Below are 15,228 nucleotides of genomic sequence, written 5' to 3'. Positions count from 1 at the left end.
CTGAAAAATTAAGAAGTCTAATTCTCATGCTGTGGTATTTAGTAAGGTTTTATGTTTATTAGCTCTCTCTCTCTCTCTCTCTCTCTCTCTCTCTCTCTCTTACATATGCATTACTGGTGTTTAGGGAAGATAGCATAAATGTTTTGAGAATTTTCACGCAATAATTTGGTGGTCAGTTTAATTTGAAAGCAGCTATATCTTCACTCCCTACTTCCCATCATAACAATATTTTCCAAAAAAGTATGCATTCAAAAAGCCAATATGCTGTCTCCCACATTTTTAGTAGGTCTACAAAGGTACTTTACTGACACACTGATCACTGTATTTAGAATTTAACAGCAGCTTAAACGTTTTATGATAAGCTATCACAGTATAAAAGAATGGAAATTACTCTAAGCAATGTCATTCTTGATTCTATGACAACACTTTAATAAAAGATTCTGATGTATACAAACATTTCTATGCATTGTGTCTTAACTATTTATGATTATGTGTGTCCATATGAAAATGGTAAGACTAAAAGTTTAAAGAATGTGTGTGTGTCTGTCAGCATAACCTAGCATGCTAACCACATCCAATTCAAAATTAAGATTACATATAACAAAAAGAAACTGAAGAAGTAGAAAGAATTGTTTTCCTCCACCAATTACCCTACTCATCCTGCATGTAATAAGAGATCTAATTAAAGGTTGGTTAGAAGGTACCTTAATGTTAGTCATGTCCTAATGACCAAATGAGATAATTCAGAAGAAAATAAAACTGCTGTAAGTGCTGCCACATGACAAATTTTGAGTCATCAATCAATTTTCCATCCAGTAGGGAAAAAGAGACGTCAAATGGAATGACAAAAAAAAATAGGAATCAAACCAGACCTTATTTCATGATATTAGTAAATATATAGTGCATGTGTTCAAATCTTAGTCACAGAGTCAGTCCACAGTCAACCCAGCTGTTCATATTGCCCTCAGGGCTGGTGAACAAACTGGGAACCTAGCTTAGGCCAGGGTATTTCTACTTATAATTACCCCATCCAGTTTCTATGAAAGTCTTGGTGTTACCCAGGACCATAATCTAAAGGGACCTGCAGCCCAAGGCTTAGCTATTTCCAATAACAGGGAAATATCGACTCCTTTAAAGCGTAAATTTCTTTGATGAGGCTGTACTACTAATGATACAGCCTCAACAGAAGTGACTTTTCACTCACAGTGTGACCTTGAGTAAGGTAGTGCAAGGAACAGATGAAGACAGGCCACATTTGCTCACATCCTTTCTGTACTTGGCATGTTCAATGTACCCAAATCACAGCCCCTTATCCAAAACCAGGCCCTTCAGAGCTTTCCATGGTTTCTCCAGGATACTTCACATCCCCTTAGTCAGTCAAATACAGTACGTCATCCCCTATGCATCATATCATTCCAATTTCCTATATCCTGTGCACACTTTTCACCCAACTGCATGTTCAGGCCTTGACCACTCAAAATATTTTTCACTCCATCCTTCCATCTCCAATTTGGTCTCCTTTCTCCTTTTCCCCTTCACTGTGACATTAATATCCTCTTTAACAATCTTTCCATATGTCCAAACCATTCAGTATAGCCTCTTAAGCTCTCTTAACCATTAAATTTTAGGGAGAATAAAAAGATATTTTGGTAGGAGGTAAATAAAGTGCATAAGACAAGGGAACAAATGGGAACTTCAGTGAAGGGGACTAAAGGGGAGGTGATAACAAATAGTGGTGGTGTGAGAAGATGGAGTGAATATTTTGAAGATTTGTTGAATGTGTTTGATGATGAGAGTGGCAGATATAGGGTGTTTTGGTCAAGGTGGTGTGCAAAGTGAGAGGGTTAGGGAGAATGATTTGGTAAACAGAGAAGAGGTAGTAAAAGCTTTGCGGAAAATGAAAGCTGGCAAGGCAGCGGGTTTGGATGGTATTTCAGTGGAATTTATTAAAAAAAGGGGGTGACTGTATTGTTGACTGGTTGGTAAGGTTATTTAATGTATGTATGACTCATGGTGAGGTGCCTGAAGATTGGAGGAATGCTTGCATAGTGCCATTGTACAAAGGCAAAGGGGATAAAAGTAAGTGCTCAAATTACAGAGGTATAAGTTTGTTGAGTATTCCTGGGAAATTATATGGGAGGGTATTGATTGAAAGGAAGAAGGCATGTACAGAGCATCAGATTGGGGAAGAGCAGTGTGTTTTCATAAGTGGTAGAGGATGTGTGGATCAGGTGTTTGCTTTGAAGAATGTATGTGAGAAATACTTAGAAAAGCAAATGGATTTGTATGTAGCATTTATGGATCTGGAGAAGGCATATGATAGAGTTGATAGAGATGCTCTGTGGAAGGTATTAAGAATATATGGTGTGGGAGGCAAGTTGTTAGAAGCAGTGAAAAGTTTTTATCGAGGATGTAAGGCATGTGTACATTGCAGGAAGAAAGGAGCAGGAAGAAGGAAAGTGATTGGTTCTCAATGAATGTTGGTTTGTGGTAGGGGTGTGTGATGTCTCCATGGTTGTTTAATTTGTTTATGGATGGGGGTGTTAGGGAGGTAAATGCAAGAGCTTTGGAAAGAGGGGCAAGTATGCAGTCTGTTGTGAATGAGAGAGCTTGGGAAGTGAGTCAGTTATTGTTCACTGATGATACAGTGCCAGTGGCTGATTCATGTGAGAAACTGCAGAAGCTGGTGACTGTTTGGTAAAGTGTGTGAAAGAAGAAAGCTGAGAGTAAATGTGAATAAGAGCAAGGTTATTAGGTACAATAGGGTTGAGGGACAAGTCAATTGGGTGGTAAGTTTGAATGGAGAAAAACTGGAGGAAGTGAATTGCTTTAGATATCTGGGAGTGGATTTGGCAGCAGATGGAACCATGAAAGCATTAGTGAATCATAGGGTGGGGGAGGGAGCTAAAGTTCTGGGAGCGTTGAAGAAGTCGAGAACATTATCTCGGAAAGCAAAAATGAGTATGTTTGAAGGAATAGTGGTCCAACAATGTTATATGGTTGCGAGGCGTGGGCAATAGATAGAGTTGTGCGGAGAAGGGTGGATGTGCTGGAAATGAGAAGTTTGAGGACAATATGTGGTGTGAGGTGGTTTGAACGAGTAAGTAATAATAGGGTAAGAGAGATGTGTGGTAATAAAAGGAGTGTGATTGAGAGAGCAAAAGAGGGTGGTTTGAAAAGGTTTGGTCACATGGAGAGAATAAGTGAGGAAATATTGACCAAGAGGATATATGTGTCAGAGGTGGAGGGAACAAGGAGAAGTGGGAGACCAAATTGGAGGTGGAAAGATGGAGTGAAAAAGATTTTGAGTGATCAGGGCCTGAACATGCAGATGGGTGAAAGGCGTGCAAGGAATAGAGTGAATTGGAACGATGTGGTATACCGGGGTCAATGTGCTGTCAATGGATTGAACCAGGGCGTGTGAAGTGTCTGGGGTAAACCATGGAAAGTTCTGCGGTGCCTGGATGTGCCTGTACATGACAGCTAGAGACTGAGTGTGAATGAATGTGGCCTTTGTCTTTTCCTAGCGCTACCTTACACACATGCAGGGGAAGGGGGTTGTTATTTCATGTGTGGCAGGGTGGCGATGGGAATGAATAAAGGAAGACAGTATGAATTATGTATGGGTGTATATATGTATATGTCTGTGTGTGTATATGTATGTATACGGTGAGATGTATGGGTATGTATATTTGCGTGTGTGGATGTGTATGTATATACATGTGTATGTGGGTGGGTTGGGCCATTCTTTCGTCTGTTTCCTTGCACTAACGCGGGAGACAGCGACAAAGCAAAATAATAATAATATATATATATATATAATATTTTTTTTTTTTTTTGCTTTGTCGCTGTCTCCCGCGTTTGCGAGGTAGCGCAAGGAAACAGACGAAAGAAATGGCCCAACCCACCCCCATACACATGTATATACATACGTCCACACACGCAAATATACATACCTACACAGCTTTCCATGGTTTACCCCAGACGCTTCACATGCCCTGATTCAATCCACTGACAGCACGTCAACCCCGGTATACCACATCGCTCCAATTCACTCTATTCCTTGCCCTCCTTTCACCCTCCTGCATGTTCAGGCCCCGATCACACAAAATCTTTTTCACTCCATCTTTCCACCTCCAATTTGGTCTCCCACTTCTCCTCGTTCCCTCCACCTCCGACACATATATCCTCTTGGTCAATCTTTCCTCACTCATTCTCTCCATGTGCCCAAACCATTTCAAAACACCCTCTTCTGCTCTCTCAACCACGCTCTTTTTATTTCCACACATCTCTCTTACCCTTACGTTACCTACTCGATCAAACCACCTCACACCACACATTGTCCTCAAACATCTCATTTCCAGCACATCCATCCTCCTGCGCACAACTCTATCCATAACCCACGCCTCGCAACCATAGAACATTGTTGGAACCACTATTCCTTCAAACATACCCATTTTTGCTTTCCGAGATAATGTTCTCGACTTCCACACATTCTTCAAGGCTCCCAGGATTTTCGCCCCCTCCCCCACCCTATGATCCACTTCTGCTTCCATGGTTCCATCCGCTGCCAGATCCACTTCCAGATATCTAAAAAACTTTACTTCCTCCAGTTTTTCTCCATTCAAACTTACCTCCCAAATGACTTGACCCTCAACCCTACTGTACCTAATAACCTTGCTCTTATTCACATTTACTCTTAACTTTCTTCTTTCACACACTTTACCAAACTCAGTCACCAGCTTCTGTAGTTTCTCACATGAATCAGCCACCAGCGCTGTATCATCAGCGAACAACAACTGACTCACTTCCCAAGCTCTCTCATCCCCAACAGACTTCATACTTGCCCCTCTTTCCAAAACTCTTGCATTTACCTCCCTAACAACCCCATCCATAAACAAATTAAACAACCATGGAGACATCACACACCCCTGCCGCAAACCTACATTCACTGAGAACCAATCACTTTCCTCTCTTCCTACACGTACACATGCCTTACATCCTCGATAAAAACTTTTCACTGCTTCTAACAACTTGCCTCCCACACCATATATTCTTAATACCTTACACAGAGCATCTCTATCAACTCTATCATATGCCTTCTCCAGATCCATAAATGCTACATACAAATCCATTTGCTTTTCTAAGTATTTCTCACATACATTCTTCAAAGCAAACACCTGATCCACACATTCTCTACCACTTCTGAAACCACACTGCTCTTCCCCAATCTGATGCTCTGTACATGCCTTCACCCTCTCAATCAATACCCTCCCATATAATTTACCAGGAATACTCAACAAACTTATACCTCTGTAATTTGAGCTCTCACTCTTATCCCCTTTGCCTTTGTACAACGGCACTATGCACGCATTCCGCCAATCCTCAGGCACCTCACCATGAGTCATACATACATTAAATAACCTTACCAACCAGTCAATAATACAGTCACCCCCTTTTTTAATAAATTCCACTGCAATATATATATATATATATATATATATATATATATATATATATATGGTTGTGAGGCGTGGGCTATAGAGGACAGTGGATGAGTTGAAAATGAGATGTTTCAGGGCAATAAGTGGTTTAAAAAGCGAGATATACATAAGTATACGTATGTAAGTAGGAGAGATGGCCAGAGAGCGTTATTGGATTACGTGTTAATTGACAGGCGTGCGAAAGAGAGACTTCTGGATGTTAATGTGCTGAGAGATGTAACTGGAGGGATGTCTGATCATTATCTTGTGGATGCAAAGGTGAAGATTTGTATGGGTTTTCAGAAAAGAAGAGAGAATGTTGGGGTGAAGGGGGTGGTGAGAGTAAGTGAGCTTGGGAAGGAGACTTGTGTGAGGAAGTACCAGGAGAGACTGAGTACAGAATGGAAAAAGGTGAGAACAAAGGAGTTAAGGGGAGTGGGGGAGGAATGGGATGTATTTGGGGAAGCAGTGATGGCTTGCGCAAAAGATGCTTGTGGTATGAGAAGCGTGGGAGGTGGGTTGATTAAAAAGGGTAGAGTGGTGGGATGAAGAAATAAGATTATTAGTGAAAGAGAAGAGAGAGGCATTTGGACGATTTTTGCAAGAAAAAAATGCAAATGAGTGGGAGATGTATAAAAGAAAGAGGCAGGAGGTCAAGAGAAAGGTGCAAGAGGTGAAAAAGAGGGCAAATGAGAGATGGGGTGAGAGAGTATCATTAAATTTTAGGGAGAATAAAAAGATGTTTTGGAAGGAGGTAAATAAAGTGCATAAGACAAGGGAGCAAATGGGAACTTCAGTGAAGGGGGCTAATGGGGAGGTGATAACAAGTAGTGGCGATGTGAGAAGGAGATGGAGTGAGTATTTTGAAGGTTTGTTGAATGTGTTTGATGATAGAGTGGCAGATATAGGGTGTTTTGGTCGAGGTGGTGTGCAAAGTGAGAGGGTTAGGGAAAATGATTTGGTAAACAGAGAAGAGGTAGTAAAAGCTTTGCGGAAGATGAAAGCCGGCAAGGCAGTAGGTTTGGATGGTATTGCAGTGGAATTTATTAAAAAAGGGGGTGACTGTATTGTTGACTGGTTGGTAAGGTTATTTAATGTATGTATGATTCATGGTGAGGTGTCTGAGGGTTGGCGGAATGCTTGCATAGTGCTATTGTACAAAGGCAAAGGGGATAAGAGTGAGAGCTCAAATTACAGAGGTATAAGTTTGTTGAGTATTCCTGGTAAATTATATGGGAGGGTATTGATTGAGAGGGTGAAGGCATGTACAGAGCATCAGATTGGGGAAGAGCAGTGTGGTTTCAGAAGTGGTAGAGGATGTGTGGATCAGGTGTTTGCTTTGAAGAATGTATGTAAGAAATACTTAGAAAAGTATATGGATTTGTAAGTAGCATTTAAGGATCTGGAGAAGGCATATGATAGAGTTGATAGAGATGCTCTGTGGAAGGTACTAAGAACATATGGCATGGGAGGCAAGTTGTTAGAAGCAGTGAAAAGTTTTTATCGAGGATGTAAGGCATGTGTACGTGTAGGAAGAGATGAAAGTGATTGGTTCTCAGTGAATGTAGGTTTGGTGTGTGATGTCTCCATTGTTGTTTAATTTGTTTATGGATGGGGTTGTTAGGGAGGTGAATGCAAGAGTTTTGGATAGAGGGGCAAGTATGCAGTCTGTTGGGGATGAGAGAGCTTGGGAAGTGATGTCAGTTGTTGTTCGCTGATGATACAGCGCTGGTGGCTGATTCATGTGAGAAACTGCAGAAGCTGGTGACTGAGTTTGGTAAAGTGTGTGAAAGAAGAAAGTTAAGAGTAAATGTGAATAAGAGCAAGGTTACTAGGTACAGTAGGGTTGAGGGTCAAGTCAATTGGGAGGTAAGTTTGAATGGAGAAAAACTGGAGGAAGTAAAGTGTTTTAGATATCTGGGAGTGGATCTGGCAGCAGATGGAACCATGGAAGCGGAAGTGAATCATAGGGTGGGGGAGGGGGCGAAAATCCTGGGAGCCTTGAAGATTGTTTGGAAGTCGAGAACATTATCTCGGAAAGCAAAAATGGGTATGTTTGAAGGAATAGTGGTTCCAACAATGTTGTATGGTTGCGAGGCGTGGGCTATGGATAGAGTTGTGCCCAGGAGGGTGGATGTGCTGGAAATGAGATGTTTGAGGACAATATATGGTGTGAGGTGGTTTGATCGAGTAAGTAATGTAAGGGTAAGAGAGATGTGTGGAAATAAAAAGTGCGTGGTTGAGAGAGCAGAAGAGGGTGTTTTGAAATATGTTTGGGCACATGGAGAGAATGAGTGAGGAAAGACTGACCAAGAGGATATATGTGTCGGAGGTGGAGGGAACGAGGAGAAGTGGGAGACCAAATTGGAGGTGGAATGATGGAGTGAAAGAGATTTTGAGTGATCGGTGCCTGAACATGCAGGAGGGTGAAAGGCGGGCAAGGAATAGAGTGAATTGGATCGATGTGGTATACCGGGGTCGACAAGCTGTCAATGGATTGAATCAGGGCATGTGAAGCGTTTGGGGTAAACCATGGAAAGTTTTGTGGGGCCTGGATATGGAAAGGGAGCTGTGGTTTCGGTGCATTATTACATGACAGGTAGAGACTGAGTGTGAACGAATGGGGCCTTTGTTGTCTTTTCCTAGCGCTACCTCGCACACATGATGGGGGAGGGGGATGTTATTCCATGTGTGGCGAGGTGGCGATGGGAATAAATAAAAGCAGACAGTATGAATTATGTACATGTATATATATATATGTATATGTCTGTGTGTGTATATTTATGTGTACATTGAGATGTATAGGTATGTATATATGCGTATGTATATACATGTGTGTGGGGGTGGGTTGGGCCATTTCTTTCGTCTGTTTCCTTGCGCTACCTCGCAAACGCGGGAGACAGCGACAAAGCAAAATAAAAAAATAATAATAAGAAAGAGGAAAAAAAAGTGAGAACAAGAGAACAAATGGGGACATCAGTGACAGAAGCAGATGAGGAAATGATAACAAGCAAAGAAGAGGCAAGAGGAGACCGAGAGAGTATTTTAAAGATGTGGTGAATGTGTTAGATGACAGGATGGCATATATGGAGTGTCTACAACGAGGAGGTATAAGAAGTGAGAGTCATGGCATATGGTTTGGTGAAAAGGGAGCTGGTGGTCAAAGCAGTGACAAAGTGACAGGGGTAGATGAGATTTAGCTGAATTTCTAGTGAAAGGGAGTTGCAGTATGTCAAATGGTTACTCAAAATTTTTAGTGTGTATATGGCCCAAGGTGAGGTGCCATTATATAAAGTCAAGTTAACAGAAGTGAATGCACTGATTACAATGACTTAAGTCTGTTAGGTATACCGGGTAAACTGTATGGGATAGTGTTGATTTGAAAGGATGGTGGCAAGCAGTGAGCATCAGACTTGAGAGGAATATAATGGTTTCAGGAGTGGTAGATTTGATTGATTTGTTTATGTGGAACCTATGGTTATTCAGCATTCTTTAACATAAAAAGGTATCTAAAAATTCAAGTTTTTATATAAAATCATGTATTCTAACTTCCCTTTAAATCAATCACTTTATTTTCATTTGCATTATTGTCTAAAATTTCTACAATACTTTTACTCCATTTGTTATGTACAGTAAGTAATTCATATTTAACTCTTAAGACACCTATATTTTTGACCCTCCATTAGTACATGTTCTGTGGTAATACTGAGAAAGCAGAAATATGATATAATAAATAACCATAAGTCATCACAGAATGACCAACAACCAGTTGACAAACCATAAGTCATCATAGAATGACCAAACACCAGTTGACAAATGTCTCAAAATGGCCATTCCCGTCAATGCCTTTCTTTATCTTTCGTGGTTTGTCATTGTTTTGGCTTCCAATTCCTCACAAGTGTTTATATTCAACAATGACAGCACACAAAACAGGTACCAAAATGGTGTGCACAGTAGTGAATCGCACTGTACTGTAATATCCATTTCCATGAAAATGTGGAATGAGAACAGTGGTAAAATTTTTTTTATATAAATAAATGGAAATAATGTACCAAATAACACTCAAAATGTTGTCCAAGTAATTAAAATAATACACAACACCTGCACAAAATGATAGATAGGAATCTGTTTGTTACATCTACATTTTTTAGGACTCTAGGATAGGCTAGGTAAGGTTTGGCATACATTCTTTCTGAATTCATATAAAGATAACATTAATTCATGCATTTGGTAAGAACCTATTAGAAAAAAGAAATTAAAAAAGTACATAAAATTGTTTACTATGTCATTCACTGGTAAAAATGATGAAATAAGATCACTCACCTTGCCTAACCTACCTGTTGCAAAAGTTCTACTGTACCACCCATATTTCCATTACACTATTACCCCAATTAGTGCTCTGGATATGTTTCTGGAAAATAGGGCACTAAGCGAAACAGCTCTCTACAGGGTCATCAAACAATTGCATATATGGAGATGCGTTCCTGATGACACTATTTTTTACCTATGAGATATACAGTACTGTATATGAGGATTACAGGTATCAATAAACACAGATTATGACAAAAACATATCTTTACTAATTAATGAATTACAAATAAACAATGTACAATATTGTATCACGAACAACAGTAGTTTTATGAATAGTGATATATGGAGTAGCAAGAGTGAGTGAGAAGTGGTGAGTAGGAAGAAAGTGGAAGGCAGGAGGCATTGGATATCATATGGCTTTGCTCTAGCTAAAACTAATCCATCTATGCATCACTGAAATTGTGATTAAGGATGTGAAAACTGAGGTAGCAGTGATGATGGGAGTGGTAATGATGAAGGTAGCAGTGGTGAAGGTGAGGGAAAATGTAGTAGGTGCTGAGGAGGTGATGCACCTAACAGTATATTTAGTGATACTGGTTGTGAAGCACAGCCAGACGTTATTTAACAACCAATGTCTACCCACAAAGTTGAGTGTTAGTATAAATGAGCAATACTATATCCCTTCAACAAAGTAACATTTCAAAATATGGGGTGAGAAAGCAGAAAAGTAGGGGGGACTAGTGAGATGAAACGGAAGAACATGATAACATGAACTAGGTGTGTTCCCAAGCACTTTTCAACAGCTTACATTCAATCCTACACCACACCTGCAACTTAGCACAGCTTCCATTTTTCCAAACAAACCACTCCTTGAATAAGTCAACTTTGTTGCTATTAACTTTGTGTCCGTCATGGTTCTAGCTATTGACATAACCAATTTAAAAGGATCACACATGTTAACCTAATCCTAAACAGCTTCCAACTGCCTCAACACTTGTAATTTTAAAGCCGAGGAGAGGCTTTTTCTAGGCACCTTCATGATACAGCGCTGGTGGCTGATTCGGGTGAGAAACTGCAGAAGCTGGTGACTGTGTTTGGTATAGTGTGTGAAAGAAGAAAGCTGAGAGTAAATGTGAATAAGAGTAGGGTTGAGGGACAAGTCAACTGGGAGGTAATTTTGAATGGAGAATAACTGGAGGAAGTGAAGTGTTTTAGATATCTGGGAGTGGATTTGGCAGCAGATGAAACCATGGAAGCAGAAGTGAGACACAGGGTGGGGGAGGAGGCAAAAGTTCTGGGAGTGTTGAAGAATGTGTGGAAGACGAGAACATTATCTCGGAAAGCAAAAATGGGTATGTTTAAAGGAATAGTGGTTCCAACAATGTTATATGGTTGCGAGGCATGGGCTATAGAGTTGTGCGGAGGAGGGTGGATGTGCTGGAAATGAGATGTTTGAGGACAATATGTGGTGTGAGGTGGTTTAATTGAATAAGTAATGAAAGGGTAAGAGAGATGTGTGGTAATAAAAAGAGTGTGGTTGAGAGAGCAGAAGAAGGTGGTTTGAAATGGTTTGGTCACATGGTGAAAATGAGTGAGGAAAGATTGATCAAGAGGATATATGTGTCAGAGGTGGAGGGAACGAGGAGAAGTGGGAGACCAAATTGGAGGTGGAAAGATGGAGTGAAAAAGATTTTGAGTGATCAGGGCCTGAACATGCAGGAGGGTGAAAGGTGTGCAAGGAATAGAGTGAACTGGAATGATGTGGTATACCGGGGTTGACGTGCTGTCAATGGATTGAACCATGGCATGTGAAGCGTCTGAGGTAAACCATGGAAAGTTTTGTGGGTCCTGGATGTGGAAAGAGAGCTGTGGTTTCAGTGCATTATACATGACAGCTGGAGACTGAGTGTGAACGAATGTGGCCTTTGCTGTCTTTTCCTAGCGCTACCTCGTGCGCATGCAGGGAGAGGGGGTTGTCATTTCATGTGTGGCGGGGTGGCAATGGAATGAATAAAGGCAGCAAGTATGAATTATGTACATGTGTATATATGTATGTGTGTGTATGTATATATATATATGTATATGTTGAAATGTACAGTTATGTTTATGTGCAAATGTGGATGTGTATGTATATACATGTGTATGTGGTATGTTTTTATTTTATTTATTTTGCTTTATCGCTGTCTCCCGCGTTTGCGAGGTAGCGCAAGGAAACAGACGAAAGAAATGGCCCAACCCACCCCCATACACAAATGTATACACGCACACGTCCACACGTCAACCCCGGTATACCACATCGATCCAATTCACTCTATTCCTTGCCCTCCTTTCACCCTCCTGCATGTTCAGGCCCCGATCACACAAAATCTTTTTCACTCCATCTTTCCACCTCCAATTTGGTCTCCCACTTCTCTCGTTCCCTCCACCTCCAACACATATATCCTCTTGGTCAATCTTTCCTCACTCATTCTCTCCATGTGCCCAAACCATTTCAAAACACCCTCTTCTGCCCTCTCAACCATGCTCTTTTTATTTCCACACATCTCTCTTGCCCTTACGTTACTTACTCGATCAAACCACCTCACACCACACATTGTCCTCAAACATCTCATTTCCAGCACATCCACCCTCCTGCGCACAACTCTATCCATAGCCCACGCCTCGCAACCATACAACATTGTTGGAACCACTATTCCTTCAAACATACCCATTTTTGCTTTCCGAGATAATGTTCTCGACTTCCACACATTCTTCAAGGCTCCCAGGATTTTCGCCCCCTCCCCCACCTTATGATTCACTTCCGCTTCCATGGTTCCATCCGCTGCCAGATCCACTCCCAGATATCTAAAACACTTTACTTCCTCCATTTTTTCTCCATTCAAACTTACCTCCCAATTGACTTGACCCTCAACCCTACTGTACCTAATAACCTTGCTCTTATTCACATTTACTCTTAACTTTCTTCTTTCACACACTTTACCAAACTCAGTCACCAGCTTCTGCAGTTTCTCACATGAATCAGCCACCAGCACTGTATCATCAGTGAACAACAACTGACTCACTTCCCAAGCTCTCTCATCCCCAACAGACTTCATACTTGCCCCTCTTTCCAGAACTCTTGCATTCACCTCCCTAACAACCCCATCCATAAACAAATTAAACAACCATGGAGACATCACACACCCCTGCCGCAAACCTACATTCACTGAGAACCAATCACTTTCCTCTCTTCCTACACGTACACATGCCTTATATCCTCAATAAAAACTTTTCACTGCTTCTACCAACTTGCCTCCCACACCATATATTCTTAATACCTTCCACAGAGCATCTCTATCAACTCTATCATATGCCTTCTCCAGATCCATAAATGCTACATACAAATCCATTTGCTTTTCTAAGTATTTCTCACATACATTCTTCAAAGCAAACACCTGATCCACACATCCTCTACCACTTCTGAAACCACACTGCTCTTCCCCAATCTGATGCTCTGTACATGCCTTCACCCTCTCAATCAATACCCTCCCATATAATTTACCAGGAATACTCAACAAACTTATACCTCTGTAATTTGAGCACTCACTCTTATCCCCTTTGCCTTTGTACAATGGCACTATGCACGCATTCCGCCAATCCTCAGGCACCTCACCATGAGTCATACATACATTAAATAACCTTACCAACCAGTCAACAATACAGTCACCCCCTTTTTTAATAAATTCCACTGCAATACCATCCAAACCTGCTGCCTTGCCGGCTTTCATCTTCAGAAAAGCTTTTACTACCTCTTCTCTGTTTACCAAATCATTTTCCCTAACCCTCTCACTTTGCACACCACCTCGACCAAAACACCCTATATCTGCCACTCTATCATCAAACACATTCAACAAACCTTCAAAATATTCACTCCATCTCCTTCTCACATCACCGCTACTTGTTATCACCTCCCCATTTGCGCCCTTCACTGAAGTTCCCATTTGCTCCCTTGTCTTACGCACTTTATTTACATCCTTCCAGAACATCTTTTTATTCTCCCTAAAATTTAATGATACTCTCTCACCCCAACTCTCATTTGCCCTCTTTTTTGCCTCTTGCACCTTTCTCTTGACCTCCTGTCTCTTTCTTTTATATATCTCCCACTCAACTGCATTTTTTCCCAGCAAAAATCGTCCAAATGCCTCTCTCTTCTCTTTCACTAATAATCTTACTTCTTCATCCCACCACTCACTACCCTTTCTAATCAACCCACCTCCCACTCTTCTCATGCCACAAGCATCTTTTGCACAATCCATCACTGATTCCCTAAATACATCCCATTCCTCCCCCACTCCCCTTACTTCCATTGTTCTCACCTTTTTCCATTCTGTACTCAGTCTCTCCTGGTACTTCCTCACACAAGTCTCCTTCCCAAGCTCACTTACTCTCACCACCCTCTTCACCCCAACATTCGCTCTTCTTTCTGAAAACCCATACAAATCTTCACCTTAGCCTCCACAAGATAGTGATAAGACATCCCTCCAGTTGCACCTCTCAGCACATCAACATCCAAAAGTCTCTCTTTCGTGCGCCTGTCAATTAACACGTAATCCAATAATGCTCTCTGGCCATCTCTCCTACTTACATACGTATACTTATGTATATCTCGCTTTTAAAACCAGGTATTCCCAATCACCAGTCCTATTTCAGCACATAAATCTACAAGATCTTCACCATTTCCATTTGCAACACTGAACACCCCATGTATACCAATTATTCCCTCAACTGCCACATTACTCACCTTTGCATGTATGTATATATATATATATATTGGAAAGGATCACAATTTTGCACGTGATCAAGTATATTCCTATGAGTCCATGGGAAAAATGAAACACAATAAGTTCCCAAGTGCACTCGTGTAATAATCACATCATCAGGGGAGACACGAGAGAAATATAACAGTCAGTTGATATCAACTGACTGTTATATTTCTCTCTTGTGTCTCCCCTGATGATGTGATTATTACATGAAAGTGCACATGGGAACTTATTGTGTTTCATTTTCCCCGTGGACCCACAGGAATATATATACATACATATATACATATATATATATATTCTATTTATTTAAGGTTAATCGCCAACCCATCCACATGTATTCACATAAACGCCCACACACGCACATATTCATACTTGCTGCCTTCATCCATTCCCGTCACCACCCCGCCACACATGAAATAGCATCCCTGGCTATAGGGAAGAAAGAAAACTTCCCACGTATTTATTTATGCTTAATCGTCAACCCACCCACATACACATGTATGTACATAAACGCCCACACACGCACATGTACATACTAATACATTTCAACGTATACATACATATACATACACAGACATATACTTATATATATACATGTACATACTCATACTTGCTGCCTTCATCCATTCCCA

General features: G+C 40.9%; 1 protein-coding gene across 3 annotated transcripts in view; it reads right to left on the bottom strand.

Annotated features, from left to right (window-relative positions):
* LOC139760517 (inactive hydroxysteroid dehydrogenase-like protein 1) overlaps window positions 1-15,228 on the bottom strand; it is a 75,713-nt gene that overhangs the window by 6,745 nt on the left and 53,740 nt on the right. Inside the window, exon 9 of one of the 3 annotated variants that reach the window (XM_071683815.1) lies at window positions 7,544-9,987. The exons of the other annotated variants lie outside the window; for them this stretch is intronic. Within the exon in view, the coding sequence (XP_071539916.1) occupies window positions 9,984-9,987 (4 nt within the window). The 3' untranslated portion in view covers window positions 7,544-9,983. Of the gene's footprint in view, window positions 1-7,543; window positions 9,988-15,228 lie in introns of those variants that run through there. 3 annotated transcript variants of the gene reach the window in all.

This window comes from Panulirus ornatus, chromosome 37 (assembly GCF_036320965.1).
Source record: "Panulirus ornatus isolate Po-2019 chromosome 37, ASM3632096v1, whole genome shotgun sequence".
NCBI lineage: Eukaryota > Metazoa > Arthropoda > Malacostraca > Decapoda > Palinuridae > Panulirus > Panulirus ornatus.
Note: the sequence above shows the minus strand (reverse complement) of the source record. Positions and strands in the feature narration are given on the sequence as shown.